The 20,241-nt window shown below is 44.6% G+C and overlaps 1 protein-coding gene across 1 annotated transcript in view; it reads left to right on the top strand.

Moving 5' to 3' along the window:
- Positions 1 to 1,137: 1,137 nt before the first annotated feature.
- The window catches only part of YWHAE (tyrosine 3-monooxygenase/tryptophan 5-monooxygenase activation protein epsilon), a 32,327-nt gene continuing 13,223 nt past the window's right edge, over positions 1,138 to 20,241 (top strand). The window contains exons 1-2 of the mRNA XM_038758989.1: positions 1,138 to 1,286; positions 20,013 to 20,212. Of these exons, the coding sequence (XP_038614917.1) occupies positions 1,223 to 1,286; positions 20,013 to 20,212 (264 nt within the window). The 5' untranslated portion in view covers positions 1,138 to 1,222. The remainder of the gene's footprint in view (positions 1,287 to 20,012; positions 20,213 to 20,241) is intronic.

Below are 20,241 nucleotides of genomic sequence, written 5' to 3'. Positions count from 1 at the left end.
CTTCCTTCCTGTCCCCCTCTCCATCCCCCCATCTTACCTCCTTCCCTTCCCCACAGCACCTGTATATATGTATATATGTTTGTACATATTGATTATTCTATTTATTTACTGATTTATCTTACTTGTACCTATCTATTCTATTTATTTTATTTTGTGAGTCCGTTTGGTTTTGTTCTCCGTCTCCCCCTTCTAGACTGTGAGCCCGCTGTTGGGTAGGGACTGTCTCTAGATGTTGCCAGCTTGTACTTCCCAAGCGCTTAGTACAGCGCTCTGCACACAGCAAGCGCTCAATAAATACGATTGATTGATTGATCAATCAATCAGGAGGCCTTCCCAGACTGAGCCCCTTCCTTCCTGTCCCCCTCGTCCCCCTCTCCATCCCCCCATCCTACCTCCTTCCCTTCCCCACAGCACCTGTATATATGTTTGTACATATTTATTATTCTATTTATTTATTTATTTATCTTACTTGTACCTATCTATTCTATTTATTTTATTTTGTTAGCACGTTTGGTTTTGTTCTCTGTCTCCCCCTTTTAGATTGTGAGCCCAGTGTTGGGTAGGGACTGTCTCTAGATGTTGCCAACTTGTACTTCCCAAGCGCTTAGTACAGTGCTCTGCACACAGCAAGCGCTCAATAAATACGATTGATTGATTGATCAATCAATCAGGAGGCCTTCCCAGACTGATCCCCTTCCTTCCTGTCCCCCTCTCCATCCCCCCATCCCACCTCCTTCCCTTCCCCACAGCACCTGTACATATGTTTGTACATATTTATTACTCTATTTATTTATCTTACTTGTACCTATCCATTCTATTCATTTTATTTTGTTAGTACGTTTGGTTTTGTTCTCCGTCTCCCCCTTTTAGACTGTGGGCCCGCTGTTGGGTAGGGACTGTCTCTAGATGTTGCCAACTTGGACTTCCCAAGCGCTTAGTCCAGCGCTCTGCACCTAGTAAGCGCTCAATAAATACGATTGATGATGATTGACTGAGGCGGCTCGGCTCTCCAGGCCGCGTGGGGGGAGGGGCGCTATTCGGGGCGCGCGCGCGCGCCAGTTGCCAGGGAGCGGTTGCCATAGAGCCGAGCAGTTGTCCGCGTGCGCAGGCGGAAGTACCCGGATCGAGGCGCCGCCATCTTTGCCGCCCGGAGCCCGAGCGAGAGGCTGAGACGGTCGGAGCCCCCGCATCCGCTGCCATCCGCCGCGCAGACCCCGCCGAAATGGACGATCGGGAGGATCTGGTGTACCAGGCGAAGCTGGCAGAGCAGGCCGAGCGATATGACGGTGAGCGGGGCGCCGGGGCGCCGGGGGACCCCGCCGACGCCCGCGGAGGCCGGGAGCGGGAGACAAAATGGCGGCGGCTGAAGAACCCCGGCCCGGAGGGGATGAGGCGGGCGGAGGGATCCGGCCGGGCCGAGCGAAGGAGCGGGGCCGAGGGGGGCCGGGACCGCGGGCAGCCTTCATCCGGGCGGCCGGAGCCGGGGCCGGGGCCGCTCGCGGGCGGGCGGGGGCCGGGACGGTGGGAGAGCGGGTTGTAAAATGGCGGCCGGGGGAGGGCGAGTCCCATGGCGGGGGGGGGGAGCCTGAGGCGACGTGGGGGGGGGGGGGGGGGAAGACCCTCCACACGATGATGCTTCTGATGGCATTTGTTAAGTGCTTACTGTGTGCAAAGCACTGTTCTAAGCGCTTACTTGCACATATCCATTCTATTTATTTTGTTAGTACGTTTGGTTTTGTTCTCCCCCTTTTAGACTGTGAGCCCACTGTTGGGTAGGGACTGTCGATGTTGCCAATTTGTACTTCCCAAGCGCTTAGTCGAGTGCTCTGCACACGCTCAGCGCTCAGTAAATACGATTGATGATGAGGCAGTGCGATCAAGTTGTCCCCCGTGGGGCTCCCAGTCGTAATCCCCGCCTTTACGGAGGAGGTAAGTGAGGCTCAGAGAAGTGGCTTACCCGAGGTCACACAGCAGACCCGTGGTGTGTATATATGTTTGTACATATTTATTTTACTTGTGTATATCTATTCTACTTATTTTATTTTGTTAGTACGTTTGGTTTTGTTCTCCGTCTCCCCCTTTTAGACTGTGAGCCCGCCGTTGGGTAGGGACTGTCCCTAGATGTTGCCAATTTGTACTTCCCAAGCGCCTAGTCCAGTGCTCTGCACATAGTAAGCGCTCAATAAATACGAGTGATGACGGTGGTGATGTTGCACCCCGTGGGGCTCCCAGTCTTAATCCCCGTTTTTACAGAGGGGGTGACTGAGGCTCAGAGAAGTGGCGTGCCCAAGGTCACACAGCAGACCCGTGGGGGAGCCGGGATTCGAACCCGTGGCCTCTGAGTCCCAAGGCCGGGCGCTTTCCACTGAGCCACGCTGCTTTTCTCTGCACGGCGCTCCACATGGCGGGGAGGGGGCGGGGGGCGGTGGCCCGGGCGGCGGCCCGGGAGCGGGGAAAGATGGCGGGTCGGGGCGGCGCACGGGCTTCTCCCCCGAGGCCCCTCGTGTGGGGCGGCGGCGGCGGCCGTGGAGCCTCACAAAGGACGCGCCCCGAGGGATGGCCGCCGGTGCCCCTGCCCGAGGGCACGGGACGCCCGCCCATGGGCATAAGAGGCCTTCCCACACTGAGCCCCCTCCTTCCCCCCCCTTACCTCCTTCCCTTCCCCACAGCACCTGTATATATGTTTGTACATCAATCAATCAATCAATCGATCGTATTTATTTAGGAGGCCTTCCCACACTGAGCCTCCTCCTTCCCCCCCCCCACCTCCTTCCCTTCCCCACAGCACCTGTATATATGTTTGTACATCAATCAATCAATCAATCGATCGTATTTATTTAGGAGGCCTTCCCAGACTGAGCCCCTTCCTTCCTCTCCCCCTCGTCCCCCTCTCCATCCCCCCCATTTTACCTCCTTCCCTTCCCCACAGCACCTGTATATATGTTTGTACATCAATCAATCAATCAATCGATCGTATTTATTTAGGAGGCCTTCCCACACTGAGCCCCCTCCTTCCCCCCCCCACCTCCTTCCCTTCCCCACAGCACCTGTATATATGTTTGTACATCAATCAATCAATCAGTCAATCGATCGTATTTATTTAGGAGGCCTTCCCAGACTGAGCCCCTTCCTTCCTCTCCCCCTCGTCCCCCTCTCCATCCCCCCCATTTTACCTCCTTCCCTTCCCCACAGCACCTGTATATAATAATAATAATAATGGCATTTGTTAAGCGTTTACTATGTGCAAAGCACTGTTCTAAAGCGCTGGGGAGGTTACAAGGAGATCAGATTGTCCCCCGGGGGGGTGGGGGGCTCACAGTCAATCAATCAATTGTATTTATTGAGCGCTTACTATGTGCAGAGCACTGTACTAAGCACAGTCTTAATCCCCATTTTACAGATGAGGGAACTGAGGCCCAATCAATCAATCAATCGTATTTATTGAGCGCTTACTATGTGCAGAGCACTGTACTAAGCGCTTGGGAAGTACAAATTGGCAACACATAGAGACAGTCCCTACCCAACAGTGGGCTCACAGTCTAAAAGGGGGAGACAGAGAACAGAACCAAACATACCAACAAAATAAAGTGAAGTGACTTGCCCAAAGTCACACAGCTTACAATTGGCAGGGCCGGGATTCGAACCCATGACCCCTGACTCCAAAGCCCGGGCTCTTTCCACTGAGCCATGTATGTTTGTACATATTTATTACTCTATTTATTTTACTTGTACATATCTATTCTATTTATTTTATTTTGTTACTATGTTTGGTTTTGTCTCCCCCTTTTAGACTGTGAGCCCACTGTTGGGTAGGGACTGTCTCTAGATGTTGCCAATTTGTACTTCCCAAGCGCTTAGGCCAGTGCTCTGCACACAGTAAGCGCTCAATAAATACGATTGATGATGATGATTTATTGAGCGTTTACTGTGTGCGGAGCACTGTACTAAGCGCTTGGGAAGTACAAGCTGGCAACATCTAGAGACAGTCCCTACCCAACAGTGGGCTTACAGTCTAGAAGGGGAAGACAGAGAACAAAACCAAACATACTAACAAAATAAAATAAATAGAATAGATAGGTACATATTTATTACTCTATTTTACTTGCACATATCTATTCTATTTATTTTATTTTGTTAACCAAACATTCTAACAAAATAAAATAAATAGAATAGATAGGTACATATTTATTACTCTATTTTACTTGCACATATCTATTCTATTTATTTTATTTTGCTAACCAAACATACTAACAAAATAAAATAAATAGAATTAGATAGGTACATATTTATTACTCTATTTTACTTGCACATATCTATTCTGTTTATTTTATTGTGTTAATATGTTTGGTTTTGTTCTCTGTATCCCCCTTCTAGACTGTGAGCCCACTGTTGGGTAGGGACTGTCTCTACATGTTGCCAACTTGTATTTCCCAAGCGCTTAGTACAGTGCTCTGCACACAGTAAGCGGTCAATAAACACGATTGATTGATTGATATACAGTCCCTACCCAACAGTGGGCTCACAGTCTAGAACGGGGAGACGGAGAACAAAACCAAACATACTAACAAAATAAAATAAATAGAATAGATAGGTACATATTTATTACTCTATTTTACTTGCACATATCTATTCTATTTATTTTATTTTGTTAATATGTTTGGTTTTGTTCTCTGTCTCCCCCTTCTAGACTGTGAGCCCACTGTTGGGTAGGGACTGTCTCTACATGTTGCCAACTTGTATTTCCCAAGTGCATAGTACAGTGCTCTGCACACAGTAAGTGCTCAATAAATACGATTGATTGATTAGTACAGTGCTCTGCACACAGTAAGCGCTCAATAAATACGATTGATTGATTAGTACAGTGCTCTGCACACAGTAAGCGCTCAATAAATACGATTGATTGATTGAAAGGGCGGGGGGGGTAAACCGCTGCGGCTCAACATTGGGCGGGCGCACAGCTGAGGTGCCACGGATCCGATTTCCTTCCCGCGTGCAGGTGCGGCTTGAGGTTTGCCCGGACCCTTACCTTAATAAAGGCACTTATTAAGCGCTTACCATGTGCAAAACCCTGTTCTAAGCGCCGGGGAGGTTACAAGGTGATGGGGTTGTCTTCACAGTCTTCATTCTAGACTGTGAGCCCAATGTTGGGTAGGGGTCATCACTATGCTTCCCCTATGGGGAAGCAGCGTGGCTCAGTGGAAAGAGGATGAGCTTTGGAGTCAGAGGTCAGGGGTTCAAATCCCGGCTCTGCTACTTGTCAGCTGGGTGACTTTGGGCAAGTCACTTAACTTCTCAGTGCCTCAGTTACCTCATCTGTAAAATGGGGATTAAGACGGTGAACCCCCAGTGGGACAACCTGATCACCTTGTAACCTCCACAGTGCTTTGCACATAGTAAGTGCTTAATAAATGCCATCATTATTATTATGTTGCCGACTTGTACTTCCTAAGCGCTTAGTACAGTGCTCTGCACACAGTAAGCGCTCAGTAAATACGATTGAGTGAATGAAACCCCATTTTACAGATGAGGTAACGGAGGCACAGAGAAATTAAGTGACTTGCCCCAAAATCACGCAGCTGATGAGTGGCGGAGCTGGGATTTGAACCCATGGGGAGGGGGCACGGTATAATCGTAATGATGGCTTTTATTCAGAGCACGGTACTAGGACCCAGGGAGAGGAACCTAAAGTAGGCATCATTCCTGCCATCAAGGATCTTCCAGTCTGGAGATAGACTTTGAATCCCTCAGGAAACTCCCTCTCTTAAAGATGTTCTAGCCCTTCTCTAGCTAAACAAGTCCCCCTGACCTTAATAATGAAGGCATTTGTTAAGTGCTAACTAGGTGCAAAGCACTGTTCTAAGCTGCTGGGGAGGTTACAAGGTGATCAGGTTGTCCCACGAGGGGCTCACAGTCTAAATCCCCGTTTTACAGATGAGGTCACTGAGACACAGGGAAGTTAAGCTACTTGCCCGAAGTCACACAGCTGACAATTGGCAGAGTCGGGATTTGAACCCAAGATCTCTGACTCCAAAGCCCGGGTTTGTTCCACTGAGCCACACTGCTTTGCCAAGTAGTCGGTCTCTCCTTCTCGCCTTTCCTCCTCGTTCCTCGGTCTCTCCTTCTCGCCTTTCCTTCTCGTTCCTCCGGGGGAATCCCGAAACTCCTGCTGTTCCAGGGGCAGTGTGCTGTGCTGCAGAGAGGCGGAAGTCGGAGCCTCGGGAGGGTTTGCCCCTGTTCACTTTTGCCCCTGTTCACTTTGCCTCAGTTTACCCGCCAGTAGACGGAGGTCGGTGCCCGGGACCCACCCACTGTTCTAAGCGCTGGCGTCGATCAGGTTAAATCAGGTCGGACCCAGTCGTAGCTCACAGTCTAAAAGGAGAGCAGGTATTGTGAACCCCCGTTTTGTGGTTGAAGACACTGAGGCACAGAGAAGTAAAGTGGTTTGGCCAAGGTCACACAGCAGGATATGACGAGCGTGAATGAGACCATGTGTAAAGGCCTTTTTATTGCCAGATGAAGGAGTAGCATTTTGGGCGACCCTCCTAGGGTAGAAGAATAATAATAATAACGGTGGTATTTGTTAAACGCTTACTATGTGCTAAGCCCTGTTCTAAGTGCTGGGTTAGATACATGGTTATCAGATTGTCCCACATGGGGTTCGCAGTCTTAGTCCCCATTTTACAGATGAGGCCACTGAGGCCCAGAGCAGTGAAGTGACTTACCCAAAATCACATAGCTGACAAGTGGCAGAGCTGTAATTAGAACCCACGATCTCTGACTCCGAAGCCCATGGGAGTCTTTCCACTAAGCCACGGCTGAAATTTTTAAAACAGAATTTTCCTGTGCAGATTATTATTATTAAACATGTTTATTGAGCACTTACTGTGTACTATGTGCTCTGCACATAGTAAGCGCTCAATAAATATGATTGATGATGATGATGCAAAGCACCGTACTGAGCGCTTGGGAGAGGACACTGTAACATCAAACACATTGCCTGCCCACGACGAGGTCACAGTCTAGAGACGAGGTCACAGTCTAGAGACGAGCTCACACGTCCCTCAGGCACTCATACCTACAGGTAGGAGTTGTCTGTTATAACTAATGATTTCCCCTTTTTAAAAAAAATTTCCTGCCACGGCCGTCTTAAGTATATCTAACAAAACTGCTGGTTTGTTTTGCGATCCATAAGGATTTTCCCTTTCCTCCGTCTTCCTTAGTATTTTGTTCCCCTTAAAATATTATCAGTTCTCTACTACTTTGCCCCTGTGTGGCTAAACTCCTTGTTGGCCCCCTACATCCGGGCTTCACTAACCCAATATCCTGTCTTTTGAGTTCCTTCTCTTCAGTCACCGTCTCATCTCCTTCCCCAGTAGGTTTAGGCTAAAGTTAAAAAGGACCACAGTAGCCCTCATGGTACTCTGAATTTCTTTAAAAAGGGGAAAAAAACCACCCTAGTTTCTACCTTTTTTTTTTCCTCTCTCTTAACCAGACCCAGTTCTGTTCCTACTGGAAATTTCTGCCCCTGCTTTCAACCATTAGACAGCACGATCTGGACAAGGACTTAATACTTTCAGGAATTCTCATTTGAAAGATATGCGTACATGTATATACATATAGGTGAATGGTATTTTTTAAGCGCTTACTATGTGTCAAGCACTGTTCTGAGCGCTGGAGTAGATCAGGTTAAATCAGGTTGGACCCAGTCAGCCCATAGTCTAAAAGGAGAGCAGGTATTGAACCTCCATTTTGTGGTTGAAGAAACTGAGGCACAGAGAGTAAAGTGGCTTGGCCAAGGTCACACGGCAGGGAAGTGGCAGAGCTGTGATTGGAACCCAGGTCCTTTTAGCTCTCAGGCCTGGGTTTTATCCACGAGGCTATGCCAGCAAGGGCCTTTTCTGGACCTCCTGCTGCAGAGACCCTATTTCATAAAAGATCTGTTTCATCAAGGTCAAATCATTAATTTCTTGGTCAAGGATTCAAAGCACATGTGAAGATTGAAGATTTTTTTTTCCCTCTTTTTGACCCAGATGGGTACCTTTCATCAGTTATGCTAAGATTCCCAAAGGAAATCTAAAATTATATATAGTTTGTGCTCTAAATGGCGTGAGTAAAACGGGTGACCAAAAGTGTAAAAAAAAAAATGCAGTTTCTTATACTTTAATTTTTACAGAGTGTTGGAAAAATTAGGAATTCGGATAAATGTCACTTAATAGCCAAGTATTTCATCTTACCGGTGGGGGAAAAACAACATTTGTGATGGAAGTCTGTGCGGTACCTCTGTTAAAGCCTCATTGTTTCAAATTTGTAACTGAACATAATGGAAGGATAAAGAAGCCGACTGCTCGTAATGGTGGAACAAACCTGAAAAAGATGGACACAGTATTGCTTGGGGGGAGAAGGGGAGTATAAGAATTAGAGAATAGACCACGGGCCTGGGAGTCAAAAGGACTTTGATTCTGATCCTGACAATACTACTTGCCTGCTGTGTGATCTTGGGCAAGTCACTTCTCTGGGCCTCAGTTACTTCATCTGTAAAATGGGGATTAATACTGAGCATCTCGTGGGACATGGACTGTGTCCAACCCGATTAGCTTGTATCTACCCCACTGCTTAGTATAGTGCCTGGCACAAACTCCATGGGGGGAAAAAAATCACCTCCAGAAGCTAGATTTAACCATGGCCATTGGTTGAGTGCTCCTCAGTAGGATCACTTAGGGGAACTAGCCATAGAAATAGATACAGTTTATTTTCAAAGGGGATTGGCATTGTTAGACTCACCTCTCCCAAATAAATGGCGTGCTTGTCAATTATCTGCCCTGGTTTATATGGGAGATATGAACAGTCCAATAATGGAAATCTGCTCTTTTGGAGATCAAAAGTAGGAAAATGTTAGTTCCACTTGTCTAAGAACTTCCTTTGTTGCCCTCTCATCCCCGCTACTCCCTTGCCCTTTTATTTCATTGACAATATTGAACCCCGACGCTCTGCCAGTTTATTGTTTCTTCACCTCTGTCCTGGAGGATTGGAATCTCCACGTGGAAAATGGTTTGAGGATCGCTGGGCAGGCTCAGTAACTAGGGCAGGTTTGGGCTGCAAAGAAGAAGTCCCCAAGGCTAGAGCGGAGGCAGGAGTGGGCTGTCTTCCTGCTCCCCTTGAAGGCTATACTTCCGACCACGGTTCAAACATGTTGATATTTAAGGGCCCTAGTGGGCTCTATAAGTCTGAGGCCTTATGCCTGAAACGAATGCATTTGGGAGGGGAAATGTTTAGGTGCTCTAGAGAGCACTTTGAAGCTCATCTTCTATACCTGATTAAGTAACTAACGGAGTCCTGGAAAGGACTTAGCCTCTCCCTTTCCCCGTCCTGTCCTATAAGCGGAGGATAAATAGAACTTCTCCCTCCACTCTCACCTCTTCATCCCAGTTTTCCCTGGGCATAGAAGATTCCTGGTACCCAAAGATGCCATTAGTGTAGGCTAATTTAGAAAGCAATTCAGAAGGGAAATGCACCAGGAACCCCCCACCCCCTTCATCTCATGTGGGTTATAAAACGGAATTTGAGCTTGTGGGTTGGCCATTATTGCTCTTTTTTTTTCTTCTGCCTTTTTGAGGTAGATGCTTCTCTAGTACAAGGGCGGTGTGGTATGTGCCTTTCACACATATAACCTTGCCGCTAGAGACACTTGTGTTCTGAGTTGGTTACCTGAGCCATCATTTCTAACAGCAGAGCTCCACCCTTTCACCTCTGCCGATAGGAAAGCTTGGGTTAACTAGTAAAAGATTCAATTTGAGAAAAGTAGATTGCCATGACATAGATTAGTTTGACTAATGTGTAAAAGAATGGCTTAAAGATTGCTTCTTTGAATTGATCTGAAAACGTTTTAGTGTTGCTGTTCAGTTGGGGGATTATCTGAATTGTATAAATTTATTACCTACTGCTGAAATGCATGTAGAAATGTGGGCATTTCTTCCTTGAAAAAAGCAAATCTAGGTTTATCTGATCATTTTACTAACATTTTTATTTCAGAATTTTTTTAGGAGTGGAGATTAAATTAAAACCAAAATACTCCAAAATCCGATGTCATCTTCCATTCAGTTCTGCTTTTCCTGCAGTATAGCATTTGTGACAAGTCGTAGTGATAATTGTACTTTTTGAGTGCCTGCTGTGAGCAAAGTACTGTGTGAAGTCCTCGGAAAGAAATACTTGGATGGCACATTCCCTGGGCCCCAGGGCTCACCATCTAAGAAAACAATTGTTCACTAAAAAATTAGATTGACACATGATTTCAAAGCAGCAACCTTGTAGTTGCTGTACCTTCGAGAGCCAGAACGGTGACAGTCTGCACTGATCTGATATTTGGTAAAATACCTGAACCTCTGTAGAGGCCAGCAGGTGGTTTAGCTATAATCTTCACATGTATCATATATTAAAGCACTGCTGCGTGAATTCCTGGTCTTTATAAAAAAGCATAAGGGGGCAAATGAAAACTTCACAAATCCTTTAAAAATATTTTTATAACTTATTCAAGGGCATGTGAATACACTTGTGAACATAACTATTATGCCCATATTAACAAGGTGACAAGTTAAATTAATGAATGGCTGCTAAGAGTTGAAAAGTCTGCAGCTAGTTGGCAGTTACAGAATTTAGAATATCTGTGTAAAACTAATCTGGAAGTGTGGTTTTGATGATGGCGATCTCAGCAAAGGAGATTTTGAGATACTAGGAAAATGACTCACTCTTCCTTCTTTTCTTCCCTCTTATGACTCTCCCAGTAATAGTTACAGGTCCACCCTTTCAAATCCTTTGTTTCCATCAGTGTAAAACATAGATAGTTGTCAAAACAGGTAAGCTTTTTACATTGTGTCAAAAGTGTGAAGACACAAAAGATAACATACATAACAAGATCAACCCATGTTGATGAATATTTTCTCTAACCAATTTGAGAAATAAGTAATAAAGCTGGATTGTGAGGTTTTTCTGCTGCAAGATTTTTTGATGGGCGAGATGACAACTAAATTAGATGGAATGTTGTTGGGAAGGGTTAAAATTTGGTTACTGTGGATGGGCAAAAGTAGGAATTCAGAACAGATTTAGTAGAAGCGATTGCCCATCTTCAGTAAATTAGTGTGCATTCAACAGAAATTTCTCCAGGCCGTCTCCCCCAGTGAAACCACCTTCTTCACAGTGGATAAAACGCCTTTGCCACACAATCTCCTAACACCTTTTAAGTCCGTTCACCAATTGCCTTGAAGTAATCGTCTTTATTTAAAGTAATTTAGCTATCTCATTTCCCTGCTCTATGAATAGGAAAATGGTTTCTCAAACCTGTTTGGTTTTTCAGTTCCCAGGATAGCTTTTCGATTTTTATCCTTTGAATCTTGTTGAATCTTCATGCTGTTCAGTCACGGAGGAGCTGTGTCACTGGGATGTTTTCTTTCCGTCATCTCCCTTTTATGTTAGGAAATGCCGTGTTACCTGTAGCAATTGCAAGAATGCCCTCAACAGTATGAGGAAGAAAATCAAATGTCAGGAAAAAACTAGGTCAGTGGGTTATTTCAGCTTTAAAGGGAAAGATACAGAGTATGGAAAATAGGGGTAAGGGGGAAGTGACATTTGGTGTCAGAGAGCAGAAACTAACAGGGTTTATAGGAGGAGGGTGAAAACAAGATTGAAAACAATGCATGGTTCCAGATTGGGCAAAGAGAGTAGATTACAGTATTACTGGATGTGTCAAAAGGTACCCCCACTTTTAACTAGTTTGAAATTTAAGAGAAGCAGCGTGGCATAGTGGAAAGAGCACGGGCTTGAGAGTCAGAGGATGTGGGTTCTAATCCCAGCTCTGCCACTTGTCTGCTATGTGACCTTGGGCAAGTCACTTAACTGTGCTTGTTACCTCATCTGTAAAATGGGGATTAAGTCTGAGGGCCCTATGTGGGACAACCCAATTACCTTGTATCTACCCCTGCACTTGGAACAGTGCTTGGTACTTTGTAAGCGCTTAACAAATACCTTCATCATCATTATTATTATTATCACTGATAATGTTTACTTTGGGGGGGATGCCGTGGTGAGCACAACCATCCATTTCTATACAGGAAATAGTCCTGCCAAGCCAAAATGAACCGTCTTCTATTCTTTGGCCTTAACCTTCCCAAAATTCCAAATGAATAAAGTATGATGTAAAAAAAACCAAATCGTCACACTTAAGTGATGACTTGTGACTAAGTAAATCAAACCTATAATATTGAGGAACTCAATTATATTGGATTTTGACCTTTGTAATCAAGAAAAGCTTGTGGACTCTCAGATTTGATCCCCAAGTTGTGTTGCATGTATTTGAAAATTCTTCCCTTTTGGAGCATCTGGCATTGGAGTGGCAGTACATTAAAGTTGAAGTACAGTTCACCAAAGACACTTGGGACCTTTTTGTGAGTTCTGTTCATTATTATTTTTTTAAGATTCTATGTGAAAATCACAACACTAGATCAGAAAACTACACTTTTGGAGCGTCTAGGATTTCCATCTTTGAAAATTCATGGATTTTAAATTGATTTGGATCAAGCTTCTTATTAATGCTGATATATCTGATTGTCAGTTGCTATTTCTTAATTTACCTGACAGGATATTTGGTGACTGATTGGGATCCCCTTGAGGGCCAGCGTGACTTGATCTCACTGTCTATATACTCTTCACATACTGAGTACAGTGGTGTGTATGCTGAAAGCACTCGAATGGTTAAAATCGTTACCTTTCCAGAAAGAGTTAACTAATGATTTTGACCTTGGAAACCTTTGAAATGAAAGGTGCTGTGCAAGGGAAAACATCGAAAGAGGTTGACAGGATTGATCAGTCTGGAAAAGCCAATTTTTAAAATACTGTGTCGTGCTTTTGGCATTTGCCTATATGGGCAGGACTTTTTTGAAATACAGTTCCTTAATTACTTTCTGCTAATGAATTTGTAATGGGTTACCTGGAGGGTTTTGATAATAGATTTTCCGTAAACAGCTGGGTAATTTTATATTTAGCCTTTTTCCGAGTTTGAATTTTAGTGGGTATTTCATCACAACATTAAAATATTTACTTACAAAAGTGTGAAGGTTTATTTTGTTGCCAGAGAGTTTAATAGAAAAAGACATTGTCAATTCTCCTATATCGCAGGGTTGCATTGTGACAGAACCCTGCATTCAAACAACCTCAGGATGTAACACTCCCCAGCCCCACAGTACATATCCTTGTTCTTTACTATTTCCCTTATCGTTTATTTTAATGTCTGTCTCCCCCTGTAGTCTGTAAGCTCTGTGAGGGCAGGGATCGTGTCAACCAACTCGTATTGTACTCCTCCAATCACTTAGTGCAGTGCTGTGCACACAGTAACTGTTCAATAAATACCATTCACTGATATCCCGGGTCCAACGCTGCAGTCTCCTAATTCTGCCTCTACATTCTCTCTGAAAGACTTAATGAAAATGTCCTGTGAAGGACTGACTATGGTTACATTTTTTTTTTCCCTTTGTACTTTTTTTTGTCTGAAGGAATAGCCTGGCTCTTCTAAACACCAAATAGGGGCAGGATTAGGGGGAAAATTGCCAAATTTAATTTTTCTTGAAATCTTTTAGCCTTTTCAAGGGCCCTCCTCTTGGTTTTTCCTTCACACCCCATCTGCACACTAATATCTCATTGGTGGTTCTTACTGCTTCTGTAATGAAGTGGGGAGTGGTCAACTACATTCCCACAGACTGTATCTGACTCCCAGGGCCCCTGAGCCTGCTCTCCCCTCGTCCACTGTGGTTGTCCAGTACTCCCACAGCATAGTAGAAACCTGAGTTTTCTTCAGGGAGCCTCACTGACAACCAAGTAGTGAGCAGGGTCTATGAACCAGGCAAAGTAGTTGGAGCCTACTTTGACTAACCGGAAATTGGGGGTTGGTTCCTGCCTCTACTCCTGACACTACTCAGACAACAAATTTTAGAGGGCTTGGGTAAGGGGAAAGGAAACGCCCCCTGTACTTTTTTCTCTCCTTCCCACTCCTGAGAGCTGAACAAAGCTGTTGGCCTTCGGGCATTTGTATCTGATGAAGAGTCCTGATAAAAGTTTTAGGTCTGTCCAAACAATATGCAGATATTTGAGAGACCAGTGACCACGCAGTAGTAGTTGGTAGTGTGCTTCTAGCGTGGAAAGCAGTAGAACCAGGGCTGGTAATGGGTACCACATCTTCGACTCCCTTCATGGGGCTCACAGTATAAGAGTACAAAGGGGTGTGGGCACTGGGGACAGATGCGGAAGGAAAGATGAAACAGTAAAAGTCTAAACACAACAGAAGACAGAAAGATACATCCACAAAAATGGCAAGAGCAGGAGTTACTGTTCCTGAAGGAGCAGCGTTGTCTGGTTCCTCACAGTTCAGAGTCCATCAGTCAAAACCACAGCCACTGTAACCTCCAGCAAAAGCTTTTTCAAGGTTTTAAATTGTGTGAAGACCTACTGCCGCTGCATCAGTCTTACCCACTGATGCAAGGCATGTTGGCACTGAGACCCCATGGTGATGCCAAGGTTGGGCGGGGCAGCATAAGTTACCAGAGAAGCAACTCAGCCATCTGGCAGGTTGGCGCCAAGGACATGTGCTACTACTGCTTCATTCCTTCCCATTCCGCTAATGCAGGGCAGGGTGGAAAGGCTGACCATCTAAAGGACCACTGGCCCTTTTGAATGAATAGTAGGCAGCGTGCATGTAGCCTGCATGGGCTGGCCTCTGTTCATTAGGCTATGGCAGGTGTGCAGGACTACAAACCCCAAGATGCATTGTGCCTCCTCCCCCTGAAAGAACCATACATCCTCCCTTTTGGCTGGTTTAGTCAATGAATTGAAATACCTTCAGTTAGAAGAGCGACAAATTCTTCCTGTGGATAGACGGTTAATATGGAGGGATTGGGGAAGTTCCTATGAGTCTGGTTTGGCTCTAATTAGACCTGCAGGCCCCTGCATTTGCAAACGGATCCAAGTAGTAGTACAGATGGCTGGATTAAGCACTGGGAAAAAGTACCCAAATGAAAGTTGGAAAAGATCCTCAATCTCAGAATAATGGGATGGAAGGGGTGGAGTTAGTGTCAGACAGCTAAGGAAAGATGAAACAACATAAAGAGACAAAGATCAGAATAAATACTAGAAGGGTTACAGGAGCCCCAGGCCTACACAGTGTCCAAGCTCTACCCTTTATTTCCAAAAAGCTAGCCTTTGTCCCCTTTTGGTGTGGTCCCCAAATTTTCAAAAGATTGAATTAGTCTGAGCTCGTATTTTACTGGGGAGAAGTGTAATGTCACCAGATGACCAACATAAAAGCCTTGTGGGGTTAATTGGTGTCACAAAACTAAATTAGTGACACTAAGCTGAAAGATTTAAAATTGCTGTAACAAAAGTAAAGTGGGTAGTTAACTCTTCCCAATCCATAATTAGTTCGAGGTAGATGTAGTTATAGGCCCAGAAAAGGAGACCCATCTCTTCCTGTTGAATGTGAGGCAAAGGGTGGAACCAGAATGTTTCTGGGATTATGCCTTTAGGTTTAGGTATATTGGTCATGCATCTTATCTTTTAGTTGTTCCACAGTTGATTGGTCTCTTCGATTTCATTTTAAGCATTTTGCAGGGTTGTTTCTTGGTGAACTTTGTAGGAGTTGTCAGCATTTTCCTGTCTGTGCTCTTGTGTTTTTTAAGTCGCAGAAAAATGATTTGAATACTTCTATGCACTGATCTGACAAATTATATAACTTTTTAGAGCAGATGCTAGACTATATAAGTGCTCTGTGGGCTGGGATTGTGCCTACCAGTGCCGTTGCATTGTATTTTCCCAAGTGCATAGTTCAGTGCTCTGCTAGTAGAGAGCATTTAAGAAATACTATTGATTGAATGGCAGTTACCAAATAATGCAGAAACATAAATCTGACACAAAATACCCAAGAAAATAACGGGTTAAAGAAGGGGTAGAAATACAGATATACAGAAATACTCAACCCTCAACAATCTCTCCAGAAATTCTTTGATAGCAGTCATTACTTTTGTTTGGTCTCCTTTGTCAGTCACAATGAAATGCTGGATATTTTAGATATGATAGGTTTATCTTAAAATGTCACTGATTAAGTTTTTTATAATTGATACCCCCGAACTGACCTCAGAACAATAGCATTCTATTTTTAGAAAGTGCTTTGTTGCTCAACCTTACTTTCTTGTTTCTAACTCTTTTACTGTTTCCTGATCATACGTGGCTTTACTAAATCTTAAAGCCGCTTAATGTTAAAATATGATCTTTCATTGTCACTTACATTATTCCTCTACCTTGCTTTAGTTGAATCTTGCAATATCACCTCTTTTCCGGCTTTGACCTCAACATTTTCTTTTCCTCTGCTTTTAAATGTCTCTCTTGAAATCTCCCATTTACGCTACTGCGTATTTGATCATAAAAGCTGGAAGAGATGTTGGTCTCAATTGGTCTTACCCTTTTCTTCCATCAGAACGAACTCCTGGGCACAAGTCATTCCACTGACGTTCGTGATTTTTCTGTTCTTAATCATTCTGGTATAGTCTGTTGGTTTGAATTTAGGAGAGGGACAGGTTGCGGGACCAGTTGGTTTTGGAGCAGCTGGGGGTCACCCCCTCTGGTCTGTGGGAGCTCCCCCAAGTCACTTGCACTGTAGATCTGACTTTAAGTCTGTTAGGAACTTCAGACCCACGCCCTGCTGGGGTGGCAGGGGAGGAGTCATTTTCCTTTCCTAATTCACTCCACTTTGAATGATGTCTTGGTTTCACTTTCTCTCTTCCCTATTGCCTCTGCATTTTTTCATGCCTCCCAGTATGGCTGAGACATTTGTCAGTGATCCACATACCCAAATACCTACAATCCCCTCAATCGTTCCTTTCATAAAGCATTTCTTCGTGTTGATTTTGGCTAAGAATCCATTTTTGAGGGCAACTATAGATGACCCATGACACTCCGTTGTCTCATAGCCCAAATTGTAGTCCCCATTCTTCTGCCTTGCTTGATTCAGATTGTCAATTATTTAGACTGTGAGCCCAATGTTGGGTAGGGACTGTCTCTATATGTTGCCAGTTTGTACTTCCCAAGCGCTTAGTACAGTGCTCTGCACATAGTAAGCGCTCAATAAATACGATTGATGATGATGATGAATTATTTGGGCAGGGACTTTGTTCTGTGCAGTGTGGAGTCCATGTTTAGCCTTATTAGGCATTTATTGAATTAAGCTTATGAACCTTAATAGTAGCAGGAAAGTGTTTTGGTCTTCAATTTCCCATCTCCTCTGGAGGTAAAAGATGTAAGTGCAATGTTAATGTATTTGAATATCTTTTGAAGAAATTTGGGTCTCACAAATACTTGACCTCGAGGGAAGGAAGCTTGTTAGGCTTGTTTAAGTGGTATTGGCAGATCTTCTTGGTTGGGATTTTTGGAATAGGTGGAAAGATTCTCAGTGAACTTTTAGATGGCATAAGTCAATATTCTAATTCCATTAACATCTTTAGTCATCGTTTCTCAAATTGAACCTTTCCCGGTGTTCTCATCGTGCCTGCTTTGAGTTTTTGATCCGTGTTCTCCAGAGGGAGATGAACTGGTTTTGTGTTTTTGTTGGTTTTGCCGCCTGGGATGCCATGGGAGTGTTTGGGTGGGTGGAGGGCTGTCTCTTGGATGTTGAAGTTTGAGAACCCCTTGGCATTTGACCTTGCAATATCCCTGGCGGGATTCTTTGCTTTATGCGTGCTAACAAGTAGCATGAACAAAATTACTAGGTGCCTGTCCAACCTTGTTTCCTGTTTCCAGCAAGTGACAATAGAATGCTTGTGGGAACAGTGAAATGGTTGCCCTCCTTGGCATCCATCCTAATGCTCATGGCATTTACGGTAGACTGCTGCTGACTTCCGGGGCTGGCAAGTGAATTGTGTTACCCTAATACTGCTGAAATTTCCAGAATTAGAAGTGTCTTTTCTCCTCTCTTGAAAATAACATTATTTGGAAGGCGTAGAGGCTATTTTGCACAATCACATCACCAGAAAGATCACTATAACTTCAAGCCCTTTAGTAGCATTACTTACTTTCCCGGAAACGGAACTGCTTCTTTGAGGGTGATGCCAGACCTCCTGTCTTTGTCCTCAAGTTATTTTTTTTTCCTTTGCAGCAGCCATCTTCACTGGGTTTTCAGATTCACATTCTTTCTGAATGCCTGTCTTTGCTTGCCACCTAGTGGTCGAAAATGGCAACTGCGCAGGGCCTGCCCAGTGCAAAAACCAAAACTTCTAGGTGTAGAGATCCTTGTATTTGCCCTTCAATGCCAAAAGCAGCCTGGCAATGGAAAGGTGGGCAGCTGGATCAAAAGTAGGCATTTGCTGCTCCTCCCTCCCCCCTCTATACCATCCTTAGACCCGGCACCCCGTGGCAAGTGGGCCAGATGCGATGCTACCCACACGTCAAGAGAAAGAGCTGTGACTGCGTGGAGGTTCCTGTGTACTCCCTGGTATGCGGAGAATGCGGTCCTGCCAGTCCCATCAAGTATTTTGGTCCCGTTAGAGGGATGAAGCAATTAGGCCTTAAATATTACGTTGCTGCGAATGCCATTTGTGACCAACCCTTGCCTCCCCTTTCGTGCTTGAAGACTGAAACCTGGAGACTGCTCCTTGAGAGCAGGGGCTTTGTCTCTTCCTGTCTTTCTGGCATTCTCCCAAGCAGTTAGAACAGTGCTTCGCACTCAGCAGTAGCTCAGTAAATGTCATCGATTTCACCAACTAGGCAGCCGTACTGTGGGGCTCTTGATCTTGGTGTTTCTTAAGAAAATGACCTCTTTAGGTTACCGTGATGCCTGGGTGGATTCAGAGCATGTTTTCTTTGAACCCGTTTTTCTCACCAGTTGGTGTGTCGGGGATTGGGTTGGGAGGAAAGCTAGGAAAAGTGGCTATCCCCGTGGCACTGCCAGCTCTGCTTTAAGGGTAAAGGACAGTAGGCGGAGTAGACACAGAAAGGGATTTTTTTTCCTGCTACCCAGTTAATTAGAAAATGCCTTTAATCTCCAGGAGGAGGAAGGGACTTTGATCTTCTGAGGGTCAGTTGCCATCATGGAAACCTTTTTCACTAATATTTTGTGGGCAATAAAGGGATATTTTTTAGGGGTTTGAGTTGGACAGTCTTTTTCATGTTATGACATAAATTGGGCCTGTCAGTGGTTGCAAGAAATTAGTGGAGGAGAAGAATAAGGCTCCTAGAGGGTGTGTCTGTTGGAATACTCTTTCTAAACATTTTTGAGTTGAGTTCACATAGTTCCTTTGCACCGTCTTTGTGGGGCTGAAAGCAGTCATCTTTAGTTTATACTGAGTGCTTTTATGCTGAGAGCATACAAATAAAATAGATTTTACGTGCCCTTCAAGAGTTTAATGGAGAGGCAGACAGATTCACAGTATTCATATAATGGGAACAAAAGGGAAAATGGATACTAGTAACCAAAGTAAGCCAAACATGATATCCCCCTAAGTGGTAAGGTTGGGTAATGGGGTCAACTAAACAGGGATTTAGTTGGGAATACCTCCCAGAGAAGTAGAAAAGCGTGAGGAATTAGAATCTGGTGGGCCACAGGATTGTTTCCAACTACACGGACTAAATGATTGCAGGGTGGTTGTCCCCAGCCTTTTATTTTGTGAGGTGTGCCCCGATTTGTTTTGTTTAGGACTCAGTTTAGAATGTGTGAGGTGGACACGGAGTGGAAGGTGTTTGGATTGGTCTAGATCAGCATTACATTTTCTCTTTGCCCTGATGCCTGGTTCGAGCGATCAGTGACCGTTGCCAACATACCTTGCTTATATCTGAGGTCAGGATGATCTGACCCTCTTGTTTTCATGTCGCTGGTAGTGGGTTTTGGGTAAAAATCCTCTAGTGAAAATGTATAAAAAGCATATGCCCCAAAGTGCATCAAAATTCTTAAACTAAGGTGTGTCTGACACTGTTTTCCCCCTTCCCTGTAGAAATGGTGGAGTCAATGAAGAAAGTAGCAGGAATGGATGTGGAGTTGACAGTTGAAGAAAGAAACTTACTGTCAGTTGCGTATAAAAATGTGATTGGAGCCAGAAGAGCTTCTTGGAGAATAATCAGCAGCATTGAACAGAAAGAAGAAAACAAGGGAGGAGAAGACAAACTAAAAATGATCCGAGAATACCGGCAAATGGTAGGTGTGCTGCATTTTCGATTTATCTT

Source organism: Tachyglossus aculeatus, chromosome 17 (assembly GCF_015852505.1).
Source record: "Tachyglossus aculeatus isolate mTacAcu1 chromosome 17, mTacAcu1.pri, whole genome shotgun sequence".
NCBI classification, from domain to species: domain Eukaryota; kingdom Metazoa; phylum Chordata; class Mammalia; order Monotremata; family Tachyglossidae; genus Tachyglossus; species Tachyglossus aculeatus.
The sequence above is the reverse complement of the archived record's forward strand: the minus strand, read 5'-3'. Positions and strand labels throughout refer to the sequence as shown.